The sequence below is a fragment of the Salvia hispanica genome, chromosome 4 (assembly GCF_029641045.1).
Source record: "Salvia hispanica isolate PSC_SH4W2 chromosome 4, Shi_PSC_v1, whole genome shotgun sequence".
In the NCBI taxonomy this organism is placed as follows: Eukaryota; Viridiplantae; Streptophyta; class Magnoliopsida; order Lamiales; family Lamiaceae; genus Salvia; species Salvia hispanica.
Window position 1 is genome coordinate 33,223,643 of NC_142695.1, and position 23,668 is coordinate 33,247,310.

At 36.6% G+C, this 23,668-nt stretch overlaps 3 protein-coding genes across 5 annotated transcripts; 2 read left to right on the forward strand and 1 right to left on the reverse strand.

Annotated features, from left to right (window-relative positions):
- The first annotated feature begins 981 nt into the window (after positions 1 to 981).
- LOC148928485 (protein RICE SALT SENSITIVE 3-like) lies at positions 982 to 3,476 on the forward strand. 2 transcript variants are annotated; one of them, XM_089069735.1, is made up of 7 exons: positions 986 to 1,489; positions 1,562 to 1,612; positions 1,886 to 2,014; positions 2,213 to 2,318; positions 2,452 to 2,493; positions 2,603 to 2,659; positions 2,733 to 3,476. In XM_089069735.1, the coding sequence occupies exons 1-7, from the start codon at positions 1,350 to 1,352 to the stop codon at positions 3,369 to 3,371; spliced, it is 1,164 nt and encodes a 387-aa protein (XP_088925861.1). In that variant the 5' UTR covers positions 986 to 1,349; the 3' UTR covers positions 3,372 to 3,476. The 2 variants fall into 2 exon arrangements, with proteins under 2 accessions (XP_088925860.1, XP_088925861.1); XM_089069734.1 differs by having other exon boundaries at positions 982 to 1,612.
- Positions 3,477 to 9,415: 5,939 nt separating this feature from the next.
- Positions 9,416 to 11,350, forward strand: LOC148928486 (wall-associated receptor kinase galacturonan-binding protein). The gene is made up of 3 exons (XM_089056136.1): positions 9,416 to 9,967; positions 10,412 to 10,728; positions 11,008 to 11,350. The coding sequence occupies exons 1-3, from the start codon at positions 9,477 to 9,479 to the stop codon at positions 11,169 to 11,171; spliced, it is 972 nt and encodes a 323-aa protein (XP_088912262.1). The 5' UTR covers positions 9,416 to 9,476; the 3' UTR covers positions 11,172 to 11,350.
- A 998-nt stretch (positions 11,351 to 12,348) lies between these two features.
- PSKR2 (phytosylfokine-alpha receptor 2) lies at positions 12,349 to 16,415 on the reverse strand. 2 transcript variants are annotated; one of them, XM_089057290.1, is made up of 3 exons: positions 16,273 to 16,415; positions 15,963 to 16,185; positions 12,349 to 15,680 (listed from the first exon to the last, which is right to left on the reverse strand). In XM_089057290.1, exon 3 carries the CDS (start codon positions 15,570 to 15,572, stop codon positions 12,441 to 12,443), a length of 3,132 nt encoding a protein of 1,043 aa, XP_088913416.1. In that variant the 5' UTR covers positions 15,573 to 15,680; positions 15,963 to 16,185; positions 16,273 to 16,415; the 3' UTR covers positions 12,349 to 12,440. The 2 variants fall into 2 exon arrangements, with proteins under 2 accessions (XP_088913416.1, XP_088913415.1); XM_089057289.1 differs by having other exon boundaries at positions 16,267 to 16,413.
- Between the last annotated feature and the right edge of the window lie 7,253 nt (positions 16,416 to 23,668).

The following is a 23,668-nucleotide window of genomic DNA, read 5'->3' on the forward strand; positions in this document are numbered from 1 at the left end:
TAACAGACATATTTTGTCATTTTTGTTTGTTCTATAATAAGAATTTTATTTTACTTTTATCGTAAATAATAAGTAGGGCCCATATTCCACCAACTTATATAAAACTACTAAATCTAAATGAGGCTCACATTCCACTAATTTATTCAAACCTACTTTTCATTATATTTTGTAAAACTCGTTCCCAAACCAAATAGATCTCCTATTGTGGGACGAAGAAAGTAGTGCATATACAAATTATATTATAGTACTACTATAATAGCACGAGGGTTAATCTATCAAAAGATTACCGACTTCTAATATATGTAAATGGATTAAGCTTCCTTGCTAGCGGAGATCTTTCGATGCACAAAGAAGCTGAAGTGACTAAGTTGTGTAATAACAGAGATAGACCCGATTCCAAAAGAAATGGATCAACTACTGGTCGAAAATGCCAACGGAGATGATCCAGTATGAGTCATCAATGATAATAGACCATAACAATTAGACTGGAGATTCAAATCACCACGAAAGTAAATAAAAATCACTGTTATAATTATTCACTATAAAGGAAAAAATGGGTTACGAAGTAAATTGTAGATGAAAAATAATTTCAAATATTTTTATAAGGGACAAAAAGTTATTTAAAAGAAAACGAAAATTCAAGATCCATTGTGTTTAGTCTACTACATAGCAATAAGTATTTTCTGCCGTCATTAAAATTTAATGAAAGGATCAAATTTTAATCAATTTATTAAATAAAACACGATGTGCTCCATTGTGCCAAAATCTACCCACTCCTCTATATCCAAAACAAAATAATCCAAAAAAAAGCAGATACAAGGGTAGAATCGTAATTTAAGTGACGCCCTCCTCTTTTTACCTTTTTAGCTTCCTTACCTTTCTCCCGCTGTCTGTTGTTGCTTTGCTAAGATAAAAAAAATGGTGTCCCCACTCTGTTAAAAACCACACACAACAAAACCTCAAAATTCCTGCAATTCAACAGTCATTTCGCACGCACTTTCACTCCCCTCTGCGCGTCTGATACCACTTTCCCTCCCCCCAAGTAACCGGTTTTGTCAATTAATTAAATCCACACACAGTTTCACCCATCGCTGCGTGTGTTTGGTGTGTGTGGGGGTAAAACAGAGCTGAGGAGTAAAAAAAAGATTTGCAAAAAGGGATGAAGCAAGAAGCAGTCACCTCTTTCTCTTTCTCTTTCTCTCTCTGTGGTTGATATGTGACAGGCATTCTGCAGCTGTGGGCGAGAGAGAGAGAGAGAGAGAGAGAGGGATAAATTAGAAACAAAAGGAGGCGTTTTTACTAGACATCCAAGTATCCAACACTAAAGGGTGGGGAATTTTAGAAAAAAGATGGTGGGCTCAGGAGCAGGAGGAGCAGCAGACAGGAGCAAAGAAGCAGTTGGGATGATGGCCCTTCATGAGGCCCTTAGAAGCGTCTGTCTCAACTCAGACTGGACTTACTCTGTCTTCTGGACCATTCGTCCTCGCCCGTATGCTTCTTTCTCTCTCTCTCCCCTCAATTTTTGGGTGCTCAATTCAAATGTCTGTTTCTTTTCTTGCAGGAGGGTTAGAGGCGGCAATGGGTGCAAAGTTGGAGATGACAATGGTAGCTTGTGAGTGTTGAGATTGATTCACTGTTTCTTCATTTTAGTTTAGTTGTGAAAAATCTGAGCTTTAAGAGGTTAAAGATTTGATTTTTATTTACTCCTTTTGAGGTTCATTGAGGTTTTGTAGGAGATGACAGTGTAGCTTGTGAATGTTGAGATTTATTCACTGTTCTTCATTGTAAAAAATCTGAGCTTTCAGAGATTAAAGATTTGAATTTTATTGGTGATTTGAGGTTTTGTAGGAGATGATTATGTCTTGTCACTTTCTAATTTGTGCAGAATGTTGATGTGGGAAGATGGGTTCTGCAGAGGCAGAGTTGCAGAGTGTTTGGATGAGATGGATGGGGAGGATCCTGTCAGGAAAGCCTTCAGCAAAATGTCCATTCAGTTGTATAATTATGGAGAAGGGTGGGTACTGGGTAGGTGCATGCTATATGGATATTGGATTTTGTATCTCTCTCTCTTTCCTCCTATCCCAAGTCCTAACCACCGGTGGAGTTGTGGTTAGGAATAAGAGAGAGAGATCCATTTGTAACTTTGTGTGTGTTTTCTTTCTTATTTCTTTTTTGTTTTTTTGGGGGAGTAATGGGCAAAAATTGGTTGTAGGTTGATGGGAAAAGTTGCTTCTGATAAATGTCACAAATGGGTATTCAAGGAGCCTACAGAGTGTGAACCAAACATCTCCAACTACTGGCAGAGTTCATTTGATGCTGTATGTAATCAATCAATCACCTTTTAAGCTACTAATTGACATTGGGTTGAGTAATTGATTTGCTACCTTAATCATGCTTATGGTTGTTGATGATGAAGTAAGTGGGCTTTCAATTTTTGATTATTAATTGCAGCTACCTCCAGAGTGGACTGAACAGTTTGATTCAGGCATTCAGGTCAGATATCATCAATCTTTAGCAGTAGTTGGCTTAAATCAAGAAAAAAGAAAGCACCTTTCTTGTGTGTGTAATTAATGCTATAACTGTGTGTTTTTTCATTTACCAGACTATTGCTGTTATTCAAGCTGGGCATGGCCTACTCCAGCTTGGTTCTTGCAAGATTGTAAGTTTGTTTAGTTTGATAAAAATGGGTGTTTTGAACTGTTTTTGATGTGTGATTAATTGATGGTGTTCAGATACCAGAAGACCTTCATTTTGTGCTGAGAATGAGGCACACTTTTGAGTCTTTAGGCTATCAATCTGGATTTTACCTATCCCAGCTGTTTTCTTCGACCCGGGGCGCTTCCTCGTCGTCCACGGCTCCTCTAAAGCAGCCGGCAATGGCGACACGCCCACCTCCTCCCCTGTTCAACTGGGGGCCCAGGCCCCTCCCCTCGATGCCGAATTTCCCAAACTCGGGTGCTCGAATGGGGATGCTGCCATCCAAGGACGAGCCTCACATGTTCTTGCACCCTCACTCGAACGGGGAGATGATCTCGGAGCACGAGAACGACATCAAGTGGCCGAACGGGCTGTCCTTCTTCAGCGCCCTTACCGGGAGGGCCGACGAGGCGAAGCTGCTGTTCAATCCGGACGGCCTCGGAGGGGCGGCTTCGAAGCCCGATAATAATAATAATCCGAACCCTAATGACTTCTTGAGCTTGGACAGCCATTCTAAGATGGATGGCAAGTTCAAGAGGAGCTTCACGTTGCCAGCGAGGATGGCGACGTCGTCGTCCTCGTCGTCGCTCAACCATCTCTCCCACAATCCCGGGGAGTATAGAAATGAAGGTGGGGGGATGTATGGCGATGTTATGGAGACTTTCTTGGATTAGTTTTTTATGTTGTGTTTGTACCTAGGGTTAGGAGGAACATTGTCTCATGCCCCACTTTTTATTTGTATGTTTTAGCACTTTGTTTAATTTCTTTCCTCTTTCATATGCAGCGTTGTTAGTAGTTATAGACTTTATCATATTACTAAAGTTTAAGGATAGATTGGATTCATAAATTAGATAAAACTATGAAAACATTGTCCTGACTAGGTTTCTTTTCTCTCATGATGTAGGAATAATTTATGGCCAACCATAAGCAAAACAAAGAGCATGATTATGTCTTTTTTCATCTCATTCTATTTGGTCGGAAACATCACTATATACATCAATTATGATACGAAAAATGTAATCACTAATAAAATTCACAAATACAAATACTAACTTTTTTATAAAGTTTTACTAATTGAGAAACAAATGGATGTGTAGCTGTCTGCAGGCTGCAGCCCATATGGTGAAGTGTAAGCTATCTTGTTAGGTTTAAATTAGGAAAGATCAATTTATTTTTGCCTAAAGCACAAAAATTAGTGCAATATCTACTTGTGTAATGTGTATACATGAAGTGGCATGGTTTTGTAATTGTACTTGATTCAAAAGTCTCAACACTCTCCTGTCTGAGCATTTGTATCAATATATAGTGGGATGTATCACATCATGAGTGCTGTATATCTATGAGCCTCCTTGTCACCCCACTCCCCTACAAAAATGAGGTCATTTAGAGCATCCACAACGCTTCGGGCCGGACTGCACCTAGGGTTCGGCTTGGGCCTGGGTGCATTGCAGGTAGGGGAGGCCGGGTCTGGGCCGCGACTGGGGCCGCTGGAGGGGCCTGAGGCAGCGCCCCGTTGCGGTCCGGCCTAGCGCTGCGCGATCCCTGGACGCACCTTGTTGCAGTCAAGCCCAGCGTTGCGGGCGGTCGGGCAGGACCCAGACCCCTTTTTTATTTTTATTTTTTTCCCTATTTAAACTCCACAACATTTTCATTCATTCTACAATATTCCTATGAATTTTCAGAATTATAATTGTTTAACATTTTCAATTTCTAGGAATTATAATTTTTGAATTTTCAGGACTTGTAAATTTTAATTTATAGGGTTTGTAATTTACTATAATTTTTGAATGAACAATGAAATTTTTCAAAATATAATTGTTCAATGTTCAATTTTACAAGTAAAATAGTTTGAAGTTGTGAATAGTATAATTTAATATTTGTTGTCTGAATGAGGTATGGAAGAGGCCTCTAGTATTGTGGGAGTTGTGGCCTGATGCAGAAAATTAGGGAAATAATAACATGAAGGTGACTTGAGACTTGAATCCGAGACAAGATCGTGGATGGCTTAAGGGATTTATATATTCTAAATTTTGAATTTAAAATTTTTAGATTATTATTTTTATTTAGAGTGAACTACATAAATAGTACCTGATCTTTCCCTTTCACACATAAATGGTACCTGATCTTTATTTTATATCGTTTTTGGTAACCAGTGACAAAAATAACCCTAGGTACCAAACACGTGATATTCTTGTTATTGATGATATTTTTGAAAATTTCAATTAAATAGGGAGTACCAAACATGAGATTTTTTTTCTTCCTTTCTAATTTTTTTTTTCTTCCTTAGTTTCTTCTTCTTTCTTTTTTCTTTATACATACATCTAATTGCATTCATAATATAAATCAAGAACAAAATGACTAATTAAATTAATTATTTAAAGTAATTAAAACAATTGAATATTTTTTTAAAAATTATCTTATACTCATTTTAGGATTGAAACACTTAACTAAAAATATTCAACTTTTTTATATCATTGTGAATACAATTAATAATTTAAAATTTTTATTAAGACTATATTGATTAGTTATTAATTTAATATAAAATAATAATAATAATAATAATTATTATTATTATATAACTATATGATTCGTAATTTAAATAATTATACTATAGTTATTTATTAATAACTACTAGTTTATAGTATTATAACAATAATATTATTATTATAATTAAATATAATTATAATTATAATTAAGTAAATTGAATAATATTAAAAAATAAATAAATTAATAATGTATAACATGAAAATAATAATATTAATATTGATTAATAATAATAGTATAAAAAGTGAGGAGAATGAGAGAAGATATTATAATATCACTTTTGGTACTAGTATTGTGTATTGCCAAATTATCCTCTATGACACAAATGAGAAAATGTATTTGTTTAGAGGGTAATTTGGGATGATAAGCACGCCAGGTATCAAAAATGTGATTTATAAGTACTAAAAACGATATATAATAAAAATCAGGTACTATTTTACGTGCGAAAGTGAAAGATCGGATACCATTTATGTTGTTCACTCTTTTATTTAATAGAGAATTTTGCATAATAATCCACACAAAATATAAAAAATTCGATGAACTTAACTAACAACAAAAAATATTACTAGTAGTATTTCTAAAGCGTGTCTGCTTATGTTTGTCCTATATAAGTAGTACCTTTGTGCAATAAATAAAGTTGTTAAAATAATAGTTTTATCAAGTTATAACATTATTTAAACCTATATAAGCATCTTGGTCTTATGGAATACATCATAGAAAGATATAAGTTTTATCTCCATCATTTACAATGAATTCAAATTCAAAATAATATTCTACTACTATATATTCAATCTTCACTAACTTCGTACTAGTACACTTTAATCCCGCACCATTTTACCAATAATTTATATTATAATATAAATTGCTTATTATATTTAAGTACGGAGGACTTTTTTTTTCAAGAAATATTGCGTTATTTAATTTGGTTAGACTCAATTTCTTTTCCTGTTTGAATCTTCTTGCTTATGGCACTGGTTGTAATATAATATACTCCCTCCGTTCTATATTAATAGAGTCATAATTTTATTTTGGGAAGTTAGAGTGTCCACACTGGAAGGGCCGCGGCCTTTGCCCCGGACTTGGGCAGCCCGCGGCCCCCCACTACTGAGCCGAGAGGTGGATGAGAGAGGGCCGAGCTCTCGGCCAGGCCGAGGCCCTTGGGCACGCGACTCGGCTCGCCACTGCAAGGGCCGAGAGCCGCGGCCCTTGGCCACCGATTTAATATTTTTTTTTCTCCAGTTTTTATGTTAATTTTAGGGTTTTGGAAAAGATGAAGTGAAAAAGATGAAGTGGAGAGAGAGAGAGAGAGATTGTATGTGACGAAAATTAAACTGTAGTTTTCAAAAAATTTTGCATTAATTTAGCATTAATTTAGGAAAAAATCAATCTCAATCATTAAATCCCTATTAAATTGGTCAACTTTTTAATTAAGGATTGTGATTAAATTCACCTCCTAATTACGGAAATAATTAAAATTCAAATTTTCAATAAATATATTTACTTGTAGTTGTCAAATTTTTTAAAACTAATTTAGATTTTTTTTAATATTATAGTCCAATATTTTTTATTCTAGCTAAATTAAAATATAATAAAAAATGTAAGGAAATAATTTTAATTGGTGGCTCGGAGGGCCACCATTGTGGTGGCCAAGTTTTCATGGGCAAGGCCAAGTTTGTTGGGCATGCCCAAGAAATGGTGGCTTGGTCATGCCCAAGAGGGCCACCATTGTGGATACCCTTACAAGTTAATTGAGTCGTTTCTATTTTTTGGCAAAAAGTAATTTTCTCTTTTACTTTATTCTCTCTTCATCTCTCTTACTTTATTCTCTGTTACTTTTTTCAACATCCATTTAACACATTATTCTTAAACTCCGTGCCGAAAAGAAATGCTTTTATGAATGGAGTCTTGGCGGCATGAGTTTTAAGAAATATTAAAAAAAGTGGATGAAAAAGTTAGTGGAGTAGGGGTCCCACTTGTATATATTTGTTTTAAATGAAATGTGAGTGGAATGAGTTAGTGGAAGGTGGGACCCTATTACCTTCTACAGTAAAAGTGAACCGAAACTGCTATTCGCGGACAGACTAAAATGAAAAAATGAGACTCCTATTCGCAGACGGGGGGAGTACTTGATTTTGCTGCACAATTGACCAAGAAAAAATAATCGAAGGTAAATTATTATATACTTCCTCCATCCCAAATATCCACTTTGGGTTAGTCATGGATTTTAATGCAAAATTGGTAAAGTAAGAGATAGATAGAGAGAAAAATTAATAAAAGTATTGGATGCGATCATACCAGCACTAATGCACTGGGTCCCATCAGAACTTTGAAGTTAAGCGTGATAAGAGTAGTACTAGGATGGGTGACCCCCTGATAAGTTCTCGTGTTGCACCTCTTTTTAGATTGAAACCGAAAAAAAAGTATTCTTAGTGGAAAATGAATTTCATCTCATAAAATTAAACAAGTAATATTTAAATATTTGGGTAGTATACAAACTCTAAATATTATACAAACTACAAACTATAATCTGAACTATTAGAAAATGTCAACAGATGATAAAATAATAGCAACAAAAAATGTCAACACAGTTTCAACACAATGTCAGTACAACATCAACCGTTGGTACTATGTTGACATTTTCTGTTGCTATTATTTTGTCATCTGTTGACATTTTCCAACGGTCCAGATCATAGTTTGGAGTTTGTACAATATTTAGATTTTGCATTTGATTGCATTTGATCACATCCCTATTTAAATATTACTAATATTTTTATATACTCATTATATTCCATAGTATTGAAGCATTTCTTTTGGATATATAGATTAAAAAATACTACTACATTCGTATTTGAAAAATAGAAACATTTGAAACGACACGAGTTTTAATTCACGATTGGCAAAGTAAGAGAGAAGAATTAGTAAAGTAAGAAAAAGGAAAAGAAAAATGGATAAAATAAGAGAGAGAAAGAGAAAAAATAGTGTTAGTTGATTTTGGGATCCACGTCCTATAATAGGAAGATTCAAAAGTTTCTATTTTTAAAGTACGGCCTAAACTAGATATAGTTTCTATTTTTAAGGAACGGAGGCAGTACATACTCCCTCTATCCATGTAAAATAGTTTCATTTTACCATTTTGGAATGACTACAAAAAAATAGTCATATTTCTAAAAATAGAAAGTTCTCTCTCTCATACTTTATATATCTACTTCTTCTCCTTTCTCTCATACTTAGCTTTTCCCACTCTCTCTCTCTCTACGCACTTTTTTTTCCTTCTCTCTATTACTTTATCATTTTCTCATTAAAACTCGGGTCATAAACAAATAAAATAATTTTTTATGGACATATGAAGTAATTAATCAGTTAAGTGATGAAAATAAAGTATTAGAACTTAGAAGAGAGAAAAATAAAAGAGAGTAAATGAACTAGAGAATAAAGTAAGATTAATAAATATTATATTGTAATTTTCTAAAACGAAATGATTAAATTCTAATGGAATGGGTTAAAAAAAATATGATCCAAAACTAATACCCCCTCCGTCCCACTTTAACAGTCTCGATTTACTATTTTTAAGTGTCTCAACTTAAGAGTGCCGGTTGTAATATTCTATAAATGGTAATAGACCTTACATTCCACTTAACATATTTTCCACTCATATTTTATTATACATAAAAGTAGGACTCACAATCCACTATATTTTTCCACTAACTTTTCTTTATATTTCTTAAAATTCATATTGAACTGAATTGAGACTCCTAAAATGTGACTGGAGGAATAAAACAGAGAAAAAACTACGAGTATTAAATAAATCATTCATTGATTTTCACATGCAGTTAGAATTGAATGGGCCTCGTTTTTAGTATCAGGCCTTTAATACTCCTTGTTAGCAGGGCTGAGATATTCTGCTTCTATACATATACCGATTGAAACAGGTTAAAATAACTAGAATACTTTTCTACTAGTACTATGTTATTATCATTAATGTTATATTTGGCATTTCATTATCATGTATCCTTAAGTCTTGCAACTTATAAGTAGAGTAGTAGTATTAAGTAATGAGTGAATTAAAAAAATAAAGAGAGGCAGAATAAAGCCCGAACAAAAAAAAAAGAAAAGAAACAAGAGGTAGGAGAAAAGCAAAAGCTTGAGGCTTACAAGATTCTTAACTTGAGAATATCATCAAACGCCTGATCATAAAAACCAAGATTGACCTAAATCAAATCTTAATCCCTCCAAACATGATCAATAATCGCAATCTCAAAAACATCATCTTCTTGATAGCATTCTTGCTTCCATTACTCAGAGTAGACGCCAAAAGCAGTCAATTATGCAGAAGCTCATGCGGCGATATTCCGATCAACTACCCGTTCGGGGTGGACGAGGGGTGTGGCAGCCTGTACTACCGCCGCATCCTCGTCTGCTCCGACTTGGGCCAGCTGGAGCTCCGGACCCCGTCGGGCCGGTATCCAGTCCGCAACATCAGCTACTCGGACCCACACCTCCTCATCGCCGACCCCTCCATGTGGAGCTGCCGTGACGGCGATAACTTCCGCCCCACCACCGCCTTCAGCCTCGACACGAGCACCCATTTCCGGCTCTCCCCGCAGAATGACTATCTGTTCTTCAACTGCAGCCAAGACGACGTCATCATGGAGCCGAAGCCCCTCTTCTGCGACCGCTTCCCCGAGCAATGCGACTCCACCTGCGACACTGCTAGCTACCTTTGCAGGTAAGTGAAACGGGAGTAATAAATATGAATGACATGTTAGATAATTGAAATTGTGAAATAAAAAAAGGCCAACTTAAGTAATACTCCTCGGTTCTAATGAAGATGACTCAATCCTTAGGTGGAACGGCAATTTATGCAACTTTATTTCATTTTAGTAATAGATTACTAAGAGAAGGAATAAAGTAGAGATAAATATAATTATATTTTTAGCAATAAATTATCTTGATTGAGACAAATAAAAAAGAAAAGTGAGTCATTTGTAGTGAGGTAACGAGACTATCTAGTTAGCCACTATTTATGTCATCAATTGATTTCGGGATGAAATCTCATAAAGTTAGTTTGGTTGGTCTGTTGTTCACGTATCAATTAGGCTTCAATGAATGAGACCAGACCAGGCCCTTGTAAGTCAAATCTAATTAACATTTGACTGGTTGTTTGGTTTAGGCATATGGTAGACTGCCCGGGTGCGCTGAAGGGTGGGTCGTGCTGCTCGTACTACCCGAAAGGTAGTGAGTCGTTGAGGATGATGCTGAAGCACTGCTCAAGTTACACCACTGTTTACTGGAAAAGTCTGGGGGTGACGCCGGCCTACAACCAGGTTCCCGAGTACGGGATCAGGATCGACTTCGATATCCCGGTCACCACACGATGCCTCTGGTGCCAGGATGGAGCCAAGGGTGCTGGAACTTGCGGCTTCGACGTTGCAACCCAGGATTTCTTGTGCTTGTGCAACAAGGGAAATGCCACCACCTATTGCAAAGGTAATCATTTTGAGTATTTCAACCTATTTTACTCAGTTTCAGTTTACTATTTTTGGGTGTACCATTTTAAGAGTCTCGATTGGAATATTCTATAAATAGTAATGGGCTCCACATTCCATTAACCCTTTTTCCACTCACATTTTTTCACCAACTTTCTTTTACGTTTCTTAAACTTGTGCCGAACTTAAATAAAACTCCTAGTAATTGGAGATTAGGCTCATGAGAGTTGTAAAGTGGTTTAAGTTCTCTCTTTATACTGATATGTATTCTGCTATGTAGATCTGAGTGGGCAGAGGAGCAATCCGGCGATGGTGGCAGGGAGTGTCACGGCGGTGTCTGTTGCAGGTGCATTTCTTGGAGTGGGAGTTTGGTACCTAAGAAAAGTGAGAGCTAAAGCCCCTGTCACTCATGGAGTTCAGACCAATGAAAATAGGCTTTTTTGAGTTACTTAGCATTGAGGCAACAATTAGATTCTTTCTATTTTTGGAGAAAAAAATTGTCTAGGTTAATTATTCGTGTGATACTTCGATATCAAATTCTGTGGGGGGTTGTCAACTTATATGAAATTTTAATGATCATGAACGAGTTCACAATATATGGAAATGCCTCAAGACATACAAAAGATTTCCCCATTTTTTTTGTTTCGCAAATACACGTTTATAATTTTCACTTGATTTCACCATCCTGCCAAATCAAGGTTTATACGGCATATATAGGCATGGCTACTTGAAGTGCATTTGCGAAATGATAGAGATGCATTTTTTATTTGTTCTAAAACAAATGGAAAGAAAATATACATTTACAAAAATGGATCTCATATTTCATTAACTTTTTTTATCTATTTTTTTTTCATATTTCTTGAAACACATGTCAAACTCAAATAGGACTCATAATAGTGGACAGAGGAATATCTCCTTTAAGGGATTTCATTTATTTTTTATTGTTTCTAGTTAGGATTAAAAGTTGAGTTTAGATATAATTTTATAGTAAGGGATTGGGTTTATGTTTTTGTTTCTACTTAGTAGTAATAGGGATATTGGCCTAAATTTACGAGTTCAATTTTTTTTAACCCTAATCCTCAAACTCAAAGTTTAGCTATCTATTTAAGCTAATCCACAGATCCCGGATTGCATTGCACTTACATACCTAAGTGATGCTTCCTCCGTCCTACAAGAATATGTACTCTTTCATTTTTAGTATGTTCTACAAGAATATAAACATTCTAAATTTAGAAAATCTTTTTTTTCTATTGAGGTGGGACACATTTTTCACTAACAATATTTAAATTACTTTTTTTTTTCTACATCTCTCTTAGTTTACCAATTTTATATTAAAACTCGTACCAAACCCAAAGTGCATATTCTTTGGGACGGAGTGAGTATTACATTATCTTTTATTTGGCACGAAGGTTAAATTGGAGTATAGTGTTCATATTGGGAAAAAATTAAAAGTTCGTTGTCAACAAAAAAATGTGCAAGAAATTGTGTGGAATCAACCATAAAAAATTAGAAAGAAAATGGCAGTGCTACAGAAAGCCTTCAAACCATCAAATTGCACTCAGTTAACAATAATTAAAATTTGAATATAATCAAACAGGAACCAAAATCAGATGAAGAGAAATGCATAACAATAGAACCATATTTTCCACTTCAAATCCTTGAAAAACACAAGTCTGGATGTAAAAAACAAAAAAAACCACAAAAAACCTATATTCAAACCTTTTCTATCTCAACTGCTTCAAGCAATGAAACAACTTCATCAATTGATGGTCTTTTTCTAGGATCCTGCTCTATACATTTACAAGCTATATCAAGCAACTCCAACAGCTGTTTTTCGCAGTCTTTCTCTTTCAGACACGAATCGAATAGCTCCGATTCCCTCTTCTCCGATTTCAACTGATACATCCATCCCACCAGATTCCTGCAATTCTTGCCTCTGCACACTTCAACAGGCCGTCTCCCCGTTATCAGCTCCAGAATAACGACCCCAAAACTGTAAACGTCGCCCCTGAAAGTTGCAGTCAGCGTCTGGCTATACTCGGGCGGGATGTAACCTAAGGTCCCGACCAAATCTGTTGTCACATGAGTGTCGTACGGGTGGAGCAGCCTTGACAGCCCGAAGTCGGCCAAGTGAGCCTCGAACTTCTCGTCCAAGAGAATGTTGCTTGTCTTGATGTCTCGATGGACTATATTTGGCTCCTTGTGTAGATAAGCCAATCCACGAGCTGCTCCTTGAGCGACTCTCAGTCTTGTTTCCCACGCTAGAGAGGAGCTCCCGTCTACTCTTTCGTGTAGCCAGTAGTCAAGGCTCCCGTTTTCCATGTAGGAGTAGATTAACAGCCTGTCGTTTCCATAACGACAGTAGCCTTGAAGAGATACGAGGTTCTTGTGCTGAGCTCTAGAGAGAGCCTCGACTTCAGCTTGGAATTCGCGTTCCATCTGTCCGCAATCCCCAGAGAGCCTCTTGATTGCAGCTCTCGAGCCGTTAGGCAGGTCGGCTTTGTACACAAGGCCGAATCCTCCACAGCCAACGATGTTCGACTGGCTGAAATTGTTTGTGGACTTCAACAAGTCCGCGACAGTGAGATCCTTGCAGTAAGCATTCTTGAAGATGACCAGCTTAGGCGTCCCAAACGCATCAGAAAGTCGAGGGGCTCGACTCATATCCTCCTCCATGTCTTCAATCGGCACTCCAACGTCTCTTCTTGATATCCTGAGCAGAAGAATAGCCAAGAGTATAGCAATGCCAACTCCAATGCTGATTGTCAGTCCGAGAATACTGCTTCGCCCAAACCTACTACCATCGTTGGATGGAGCCGTAGGTGGCCTGAGCCCTATAGTGTTGACACCACATGGAGAAATCAGTTTCCCACAAAGTCCGGGGTTTCCATCGAAGCTCGAGCTTGGGAAGCTGAGAAACTGCCCCCCTGTTGGAATTGCGCCTTCGAGATGATTAAAAGCAACACTGAACTTGGACAAGAAAGTCAGCTGATTGAACGATGAAGGGATTGATCCGTAAAGAACATTGTATGACAAATCCAATGTCTCGAGGTTCCCCATACCAGAAATGGAGGCGGGGATGGTACCACTTATACCATTCCTACTGAGATCCAACACATGAAGCTGCTTCAGTCGTCCGATTTCAGGCCAAATCGTGCCATTTATACGATTGTTACTCAACAATATGGATGGAGGGAAACTTGAAGCTTGATTATACTGTAAGCCGTTAGAACTCTGATTCCTTTTGACAAAGAGTGGAATTCCCATTGAGGTGTTGAGGCTTGACGTGCAACTCTTAGCCGATATGAGACTCTTGAGCTCTGTCAAACCCTTTGGAATCTCTCCTGTTAGTGAATTGTTCGATAAGTCCAAATAAAAGAGATTTTCCATTTCCCCAATCCATTGAGGGATGCTGCCCTCCAAACGGTTCCAAGATAAGTCGAGGACCTGCAACTTCTTGCAATTCAACAGCCAGTTTGGAATGCGGCCGTTTAGGCCACAGTTTCCTAGAGCAAACACCAGCATGCTCTCGAACCCACTGACATTTTGAGGCATGTTTTCACCATGAAAGTTTCTGGTGAGTATAAGGGTGGTCAGGTTCTTGCAATTCTTCAGCACAGACAAGGATGCTGATACGTTTAGGAGGCTGTTATTTGACAACGAAAGAGACATAAGAGATGAAAGATTAGCATAACTATCTGGGATTTGGCCAGTCAAGTTGTTCTTGGCAAGACTCAAAATCCTCAGGTTCTGGCAACTAGACAGTGATTCCGGCAAAGGACCAGAGAATCGGTTGCCACCAAGTTCGAGAGTGCAAAGATTGGACAAATGAGAGAAATCAAGATCTATAGGGCCATGAAAGGAGTTGTTTCGAAGATCAAGCAACTGTAACTTAGAGCAGACAGACAGAGTTGAAGGCAAGGAACCAGAGAATATATTTGAATGTGCATCAAACAGTTCTAACTCAGTTAAATTCCCAAAAACATCAGGAAGGTAACCGGAAAACTGGTTCCCATACAGATATAAGGCTTTGAGATTGGAAAGCTTACTGATTCCAAGGCTTAGCTGGCCAGAGAGGCTATTTAAGGAGATGGAAAGCTGCTGCAGCGGAGATAACGAGTATAATGAGTCCGGGAGGTCACCTGAGAGGGAATTGGAATGGATATGCAGCTGCTGGAGAGCCTTGCAGTTAGTCAGGCCTTCAAGCCCCCCAGTTAGATGATTGGACGATAAGTCCATTACTCGAAGACTCTTGGAAGAGCTACAGATTTTAGAGCTGATTTTCCCGGTGAGTGAATTGCTACTCATGTTAAGAGCAACGAGATTAGGGAACACTCCAATGTCAGTGAGGTTCCCGGATAGCAAATTGCTGGACAGGTTGAGTGATTGGATCGATTTCAATCCAGCAATTGCCACAAACGGCGCCCCAACCAGCATGTTGTGGCTAAGATCAAGAACTTGAAGCTCCTTCAAGTTGGAAAGATCCAAGGGCAGTCCATCTTCAAGAGAATTTAGAGAGAGATCGAGGACTTCTAGTTGATCCAATCTGCCCAGGGACTCTGAGATTTTGCCCTTCAAACCTTTACTAGATAACTGCAACGCGATCACTCTATTCGCCCCGGTCTTACTCACACCATCTTCACACACGACACCTTCCCATTTGCAACAGTTTTGATCATTAGACCAAGAAGATTTAACAGATCCATTGATCAGTTGGCCCGCAAACTCCTTCAAGGCCGAGAAATCATTCGGATCGCAGCCGTGTGCAGGAGCTGCAATGCTCAGGGATAAACAGAGGAAACCAGCCAAGAATGCCAAATTCAGGAAATCACTGATCACCATCATGATCAAACAAGACTACCAGCACAAATCATCACCAAGCACAATCCAAACACACTAGTTGTAGGTAATCAAGACCACATTTTTATGGCTTCCCACATGGATTTCCAATCCCTGGAAACAGAATGCAAAAACCCAATTTCAGATATTGATACAAAACTCAAATTAGAAACTACCACTACCAACCAAGAAAAAATGAGCACCCACTAACTTTAATTTCAGTCCCACTCCAAAAACAACACTTAAACCTAAAGCCTAGCTTCATTCACAAACATTATTTGCCAATTTGGAACCTAGCATGTGCTGAAATAAATTTCCAAGAAAACCCAAACCCGATTCCCAAAATCACCTCAAAGATCACAGAGAGTGAGAGAAGAGTAGTAGGAAGCAACGCACCAACTTGTCGTTGAAGCAAGGTTTCTCATGGGTTTGGATCCCTAAGCTCGTAGACATAAATAAGGAAAAATCCTTTCTTTATTCCAAACCCACACACCAAAGCTCTGCTATTTGAGAAAAAGATGCAGCTGCTGAATCCTTTGTGACTTACAATTGAAGCAAGCAAACAAAGGTTTTCAATGAACTCAATAAAGTGTGCTCCTTTTTCTGCAATGGTTTCACACTGCAAAGTACAAATTCAAGAATGAGAACCCACAAAAACTAATTAAAGGAATACTAGTTAATAGAAAGTGCAAAACATTACTCTCACAAAATCAAGTGATTTCCCATCAAAGATACAAGAGGAAAAAAGACCATTCTTGTTCAACAGGAAGTAAAGGGAAAAGTATTTTTTATACAAGTTGGAGGTGTTGCGTGACAGACAAAATAGACTGGTGGGATTGGTTTGAAATGATGACACAAAGAGCTGACTTTTTCCTATGAGGAAAATTATTTCAATATTTGTGAACCATAAATTTCGTTTATATATCCTACTAACTCTGACTTAATTGTCAATACCCAAATTTGTCTCTATCTCCATCTCTATCTGTGTCAGTAGAAGATGTGTTTTCCAGTGGGAAAGTGCGGGAATTGATAAGCCTTTTTTGACATTAATTTCGTGCCCATCTCTCTCTCACCATACATGTTTTGCTTACATCTTTAAAAGAATCTTTTTTATTTGGAAACCAGTCTCAAAATAGTTTATTATACAGTGCTTATACTCACATATTGGGAGTAATGGGGATTTAAATTTTTTGGGTGCTCATATTTGAATTGAATGGTACTCCCTTATAAAAGTAGGGGTGAGAAAAAAAAAAATCGAAAACTGAATATCCGAATAGAACTAAATCAAAATTTAGAACCGAATCAAAATTTTGAAATTTGATTCGTTTTTTTGGGTTTTTCGGTTCGCTTCGATATTAAAAATTAAAATTTTAGTTTTTCGGTTTGGTTCGTTTTTTACGATAAATAAATAAATCGTATTTTAAATATAATATTATATATATTCTATTAATTTTATTTTAGGGTGCCACCACCCCTTAAAATAACACCATACCACATTTCCTAATCATTTGTACACGTGGACGAATAATAATCTGCCACGTGGCAAAAAAAAAAAAAATCTGAAAAAAGACGGTCAGCAATTTGTTGGTCTTTATCCAGCAATTTTTCTTGTCCAGCAATATCCGACACACTATACAGCAATCTATAGATTGCTATGTAGTGTTTGTAATATTGCTGTGTAGCGTTTATAATATTGCTGTATAAGTAGTGTCACGGTGTCACTTTAAGAGGGGGTGTCATTTTAACACAAACCTATATATATACCTATCTATCTATCTATCTATATATATATATAGGGATGTATTCAGATTAATGTGCTGAAAACTGTTAAAAACCAAAACTAATCTGATCCATTGATTCTTGCCATCTAATGGTCTATATTTGTGACACATGGGATTAATTTAATCATTAAAAAACTGAAAAGGATAGAAAAGTAAGTTGACATGTTGATAGATATTTTTATTCCATAATTTACGCCTCCCATGATTTGGTAGGTATATTGCATTGATTTGTTTTCTTTTTTTAATATTAAATATTTTTAGTTGATTATCTTATTTATTATGCAGCATCTTTATACACAAATATTGTTTAAATTAAGCATCTTATCTTAATTAGCTTGATTTTGTCGAACATGGTATAATAATGTACATAAACGGTATAATAATGTACGACAACGAAAAAATGTACGTAAGAAGTAGTTTAATGTCTTGCAGCACGTTAAATCCATATTATTTGGGTTTAGCAATCCATTGGGCTAGGTTGTAGTACCGACTCACTAACGAAACCTTCACCAAGGGTAGGGAGAAAATTCCTTTGCCTAAGGGATTAGTAATCCATCGGGGTAGGACATTACCAATGCTTACCTATACTTTCTATTTTTATTGTTTGTTTATGATGTACGTAAACGTTATAATAATGTATGAAAACGGTATAGTAATGTACGTAAGGAGTAGTTTAATGTCTTGCAACACGTTGAATCCACACCATTTGGGTTTAGCGATCCATGCGGCTAGGTTGTAGTACCCACACACAAAATGAAATTATCACTAAGGGTAGGGAGTTTGAATCATTCCCCTAGGGGTTTAGCAATCCATGGGCTAGGGTATAGTTCCACTACATGCATTGAATTTCGTTTTTTATGTGTATTTAGGATTTCATACAGTAAATAATAAGAAAATTGTCTTTAATGTACATACTAAATGATGTACCTGTGTAAGGATTTAATGTTTAGTGGGATTTGAATCCATACCCTTTGGGTTTAACAATCCATGGGGCTAGGTTTTATTACCGACTCACAAAATGAAACCATCACCAAGGGAGGGAGTTTGAATCATTCCCGTAGGGTTTAACAATCTATCGGGCTAGGGTATAGTACCACCACATGCATAAAATTTCGCTTTTTAATGTTTGTTTAGGATTTTATACAGGAAATAATATACAAATATAGTCTTATAATGTATATGCCTAACAGTGAATAATGTACGAATGTAGTAGTTTACTGTATATTTTTTTTCCGTCAATATGGTTTCAGTCATTCGATAATGTACATACTTATGGTTTTAATGTAGAGTACATTAGTAGCAAATAATGTAACAATTAACCTGGATAATGTAACCTAATAAGTGTAACAATACAACAGAGACTACTACACAAAACAATAAATAATTGAATCCTACAAGAATGGCTCTAACTCCTTGCCCTTAGTGAACGTTGTGCTACTGGGTTGGTATTACACCCTAGCCCCATGGACTATTAAACCCTTGGAGAATGGATATAACTTCTGCCCCTCATTAAACAAATTATAGTCTACATTAAAATACAATTTTCGCACATTATAATCAACAACACAATAATAATGTAGCACATCATTGAACATCTTTAAAGCTTGTCGTTGCGTTAATGCAATGGGCATATCATCGTCAAAGTCATCCTCGAATCGATTCTTGCACTCGTAGAACCTATTCAGAAACACATACAATGCAATATCAGTTAATGTACATCTATGGCTAAATAATTTAATAGAACATGATGTACAGATCTAGCTACTGATGTAACAGAACATGATGCATAAAATAAGCATCAATTGATGTACTAATCTATCTAAATGATGTTTTAAAGTCATGTACAAGTATGCATAGATAATGTAGCATTGTTTCCTACTGAAATAATTTACAATTTCAACCCCAAAATGTAGCTTTTTAATCAAAATACTACACAGAAACAATAATGTACATTTATCAAAGAATTATGTAGTAACCAATGATGTACAGATAAGCTACCATGAGTAATGTATACTAATTTCCAAACATGATGTATCACAACAACAGTAATATCAGCATAAGTGAAAGTGCAGGTTTTTTCTTGGTCAACGTATGTAATTGCAAGTGTATCCAACTGATCAGGATGAGATTCTCGACCCAGCTGAGTCGTTGGCACGATAACCGGGACCTGGTATCAAACAAATATTCCTCAACCCACTTTTACTGATTAGTATAATGGAGGTAAGGGTCGAATCCCACAAGGATGGACACGTTCGGATACTGTGGTGACATTCCCGGGTGTTTTTTGGTTAGCTACCACGCTTGGGTTGAGATTTTACCTAGGCAAGAAATAAAGACGGTACTCTACTGACTAGTAGGCGTGAAAATAACAGGCATGTGGTTGTGTTCGTGAAAATAGGGGACAAGGTGTCTCAAAGGTATATGAAAAATAGACAGTTACTAAAAGTGGAAATTTAGAAAACAAGGTATATCTGGTGGCTGGTTGGCTTTCTGACAGGTATGGAAGGTACAACTGAAAAGTAGGGAACAAAAACAAAAGTAACTTAAAAGTAAAGTGGTCCAAACTAAAGTTGATTTTGACGTTTTTTTTGTGACATCCCTAACCTGAAATATGCATCATTTCGCATATTGACATAATTTTATTTATCTTTGCATATTTATATTATTAGTTGTATTATAAATATTATATATATGATAATTATATATTTATATATGTTACATAAATATTAAAAATGTATAAAGGTGTGCATGGGAGTATATACGTTGTAGATTTTATAAATAAGTATTATTTAATAGTTGTGCTTAGTTAAAATAGTAAATTAGATAATACTTATGTAGGGGTGTGTTAGGGTCCTTACAGCATCTTAGCGTAAAACACAGCACAAATCACAGCCCTTGGATCATTAGATTGGATGACTGTGATTTGTTACATTATGATACTAAAAATCTACATTATTAGGTGAGGTACATTATTAGACTAGAAATGTACATTGTAAGACTAAAACTGTACATTTCTAAACTAAAATGCTACATTATTAAACTAAAATGCTATATTATTATCCGAGCTACATTATTAGTCTAAAATTCTACATTATTAGATGACACGTGGCATTAATCTAACCATTAGATCATATGATCCAATGGACTGCAAGTGTTTTGAGTTTTACTTATACTTAGCGTTCTGACCTGAATACATCCCTAGTGATGTATAAGCTAAATATATGTGTGTATATATAGAGGTACTAAAGAAAAACATTTGCTGCCTATATTTAAATAAATATGTCTAGTTGATGCTCTTGGAATTATGTTAAGTATTTACGTAAAGTATATATATATATGTATAATATATTCCATGTAATATGTTAAAAATACGCAAGTGTTTGGAGTTCTTTATATTATTATATGCTACTAATCAAATGAGTACTTGTTTTTAATATGTTAAAGTACATCACAACATTTTATGGAATAACACGTTTCAAGTTTTTATTTTAACGTGTCTTTCTTTAGAAAATTGATAAGGTGAGTTAGCATGTTTTAGCCGACATATACATAAATAAGAGATGACAATTAGCTCGAGGAAGAAAATAGAAAAAAAATAAAACAGAAAGAAAGTAGAGTTGGAGGCGTAGTTAAAAAGTAAAATTATGCACTAAATGAAAGAGAATTTGCAGCTCTCGGATGTCGGATTTAAGGATGGAGGACCTGTTTAGGAGACAAATTCAGAATTTGGTTAGATTATCTGTCGTAATCAGGTGTGTATAAATCACACTTTTAATTTTACATATTTTATGTGATTGATTGTTATGTGCTATTTGATATTGATGTTGTATATGCTGTGGATATATGATTTGTGCAATGAATATGTTTATTTATAGTATTAGAATTAATTGATGTAATATATGGTTATATAATTGGTGCAATGGATATGTTTGATGTATCGTATTAGAATCATTTGAATAATGAGATTAAAGAGGATATGGGACAGTCTTGCCCTGGGTTCTACGGGTCAAAGAAAATGTGCAAAGAGGGGCCTTCGTGGAAAGGTCAAAATGCAAAGAGGGGTCTTCGTGGAAAGGTCAAATAAATAAAAAGGACCTTCGGGTCGTATACAATGGAAATTCCGGACAGATACCAGGCTTGACCAGTCACAAAATAATAAACTGAACAGAGTGGCATATGCATATGTACATGAAATTGTTTTTAATATTTTGTTGATTATTGTTATATATATTGGTTAAAGAATATGTTTGATTTTGGGATGTGAATTAAAGGTAAGATTTATATGCACTGAGTTGTGGCTCATATAAACCACTAATATTTTTCAGGAATAAGATATCAATGATTCGTGGGTTGATGTGAGTTACAGTTATTATAAGGGTCGGCGGCTGACGCATTTTGACAACCTTCTCCTCCTCATCATTTTTGCTTGTAGATAAATTTATAGTATATAGAGTGGTGAGAGGGCCCCACTGCTTTTCATAATGTTTCAAAATATGTACTTGATAAAATAGTGGTTTTTGAAATTATATAATATGTGTGCTTTATGTACTTGACGTGTAGTTATTTGTTTTAAAATTTGAATTTATTTATAGTAAGTGCATAAGTCATAGGGGTTGGGGGTGTGACATTCTTCTTCACCAAGCATTAACATAAATCATATGAACACAAACACCATAACTAAACTCAGATTCATGACTTCAAACTCAAGATCTATAAAATTAAAATACTCAAACTTAAGATGGACGGTGGACTGCAGTTTTACCTCTACTGACTGACATGCAAGGTGGTGATCACAGTGTGGATCGAAAAGATTCATGCACAAAAAACTCAGACTGAAACATAACTATAAAATTCGATCGACAATCACAAATCTAGCTTACTCGAAAGAAAAATACATGCACGCACTTAAAAGTTAAAGGCGATAACTAAATCTAACTTTCCTAGGCAAAATGAAGCAAACTCAAACCAAAGAGACATTCGGAATAGAAATTTCATAACTAAAAAGTTTGGATCTTCACCAAGTTCTTCAAAAGGCAACAAAGATAAATGTTTGCACAGATCCAACGAAGAAAGCAAGTAAAGATTAAAATAGAAAGCGAGTAACGATTGTTTTTACCACTCCGGGCAGTGAAACTGCTATACTACTACGACGAACTGGCTGGAACGGTAGAATGATGAATCTCCGGCAGACTTTTGGACGTCAAGTGACCATAGCTGTGGCGAGGAACGAGAAAGTGGATGATGCTGAAGGACTGATCTTCTAGAGAGAATTCTACTAAGTGTGTATGAGAGCTGAACTTCGAACCGACCCCTCCTGTTTTCTCTCTCCAAGTGGCTTCTTTTATAGGGAGGCTTGCCCTTGCTTTTAGGGTAGACTTCCTTCACGATTTGACTTTTCTGCCCTTGTTAATGATCATCCCAGCTATCCTTCTTCTCCATCTCGAGCCTTTTCTCTGGCATGCATCCTGGTCAGTATTGCACCTTTCTAGCGCTCTTTTCACTTGCGTCACCTGAATCGTCTCCTACTGACTTGGATCCCTTAATCCTGCGCACTTGAGCAACTGTTTTGCAGATAATACATGCATTTCACGACATCCTGACCAGTAACCAAGGCTTAGAATATGACTTATCAAACTGCTCACACTTACCACATGCTTGTCCTCAAGCGTGAAGACAAACAAAAAAGAAATAAGTCGAATTCGAGTCTGGTTACTCCCTCTGACCGACTCTACCCAACTAGACTCAAGACTCTGACGCAAAAGAAAACGAACAACGACACATACACAGAACACATATAATTAACTTAAACACATAGAACAGGCTATATTTTCAACCACCCCTCCCCTCGAGATCAGGTGCAATCCGGCCTTAGGCAACCTTGAACTTCCGCCGCCCCCCTTTTCCTCCCCAGTCAGTATATCTGCTTGTCAGGATCACCCAATCCTAGGCCAAACACTGGGTTCACTCAGTCACTCATTCCTCACAGGGGATGTTAGGACTGTTTCCTCTCAATGCTAAACCACAGATGTTTCGGACTCAGATCTCACGTGCAGCTCCTGAAGGTCTTTAAGGCTTGTAACGGGGCTATTGGTTTGTAATGTTTGGGGTAGTTGTTCCTAAGGCTCTAAGGTTCAAAAACTAACTACTTATTAGATGAGGGAGAACTGTGTGCATTCGGGCTTCTGGCTAGGGCTTCTTCTTCGGCTGGACAATTTCTGACATTGGCTTCCAACTGGTCAGTAGCTTCCTTGTGGCTTCGCCACCCTTATTCCTTCTTCCTCCTTTCTCATTTTGTGGTCAAGTATCCACGGCCATTTTCTT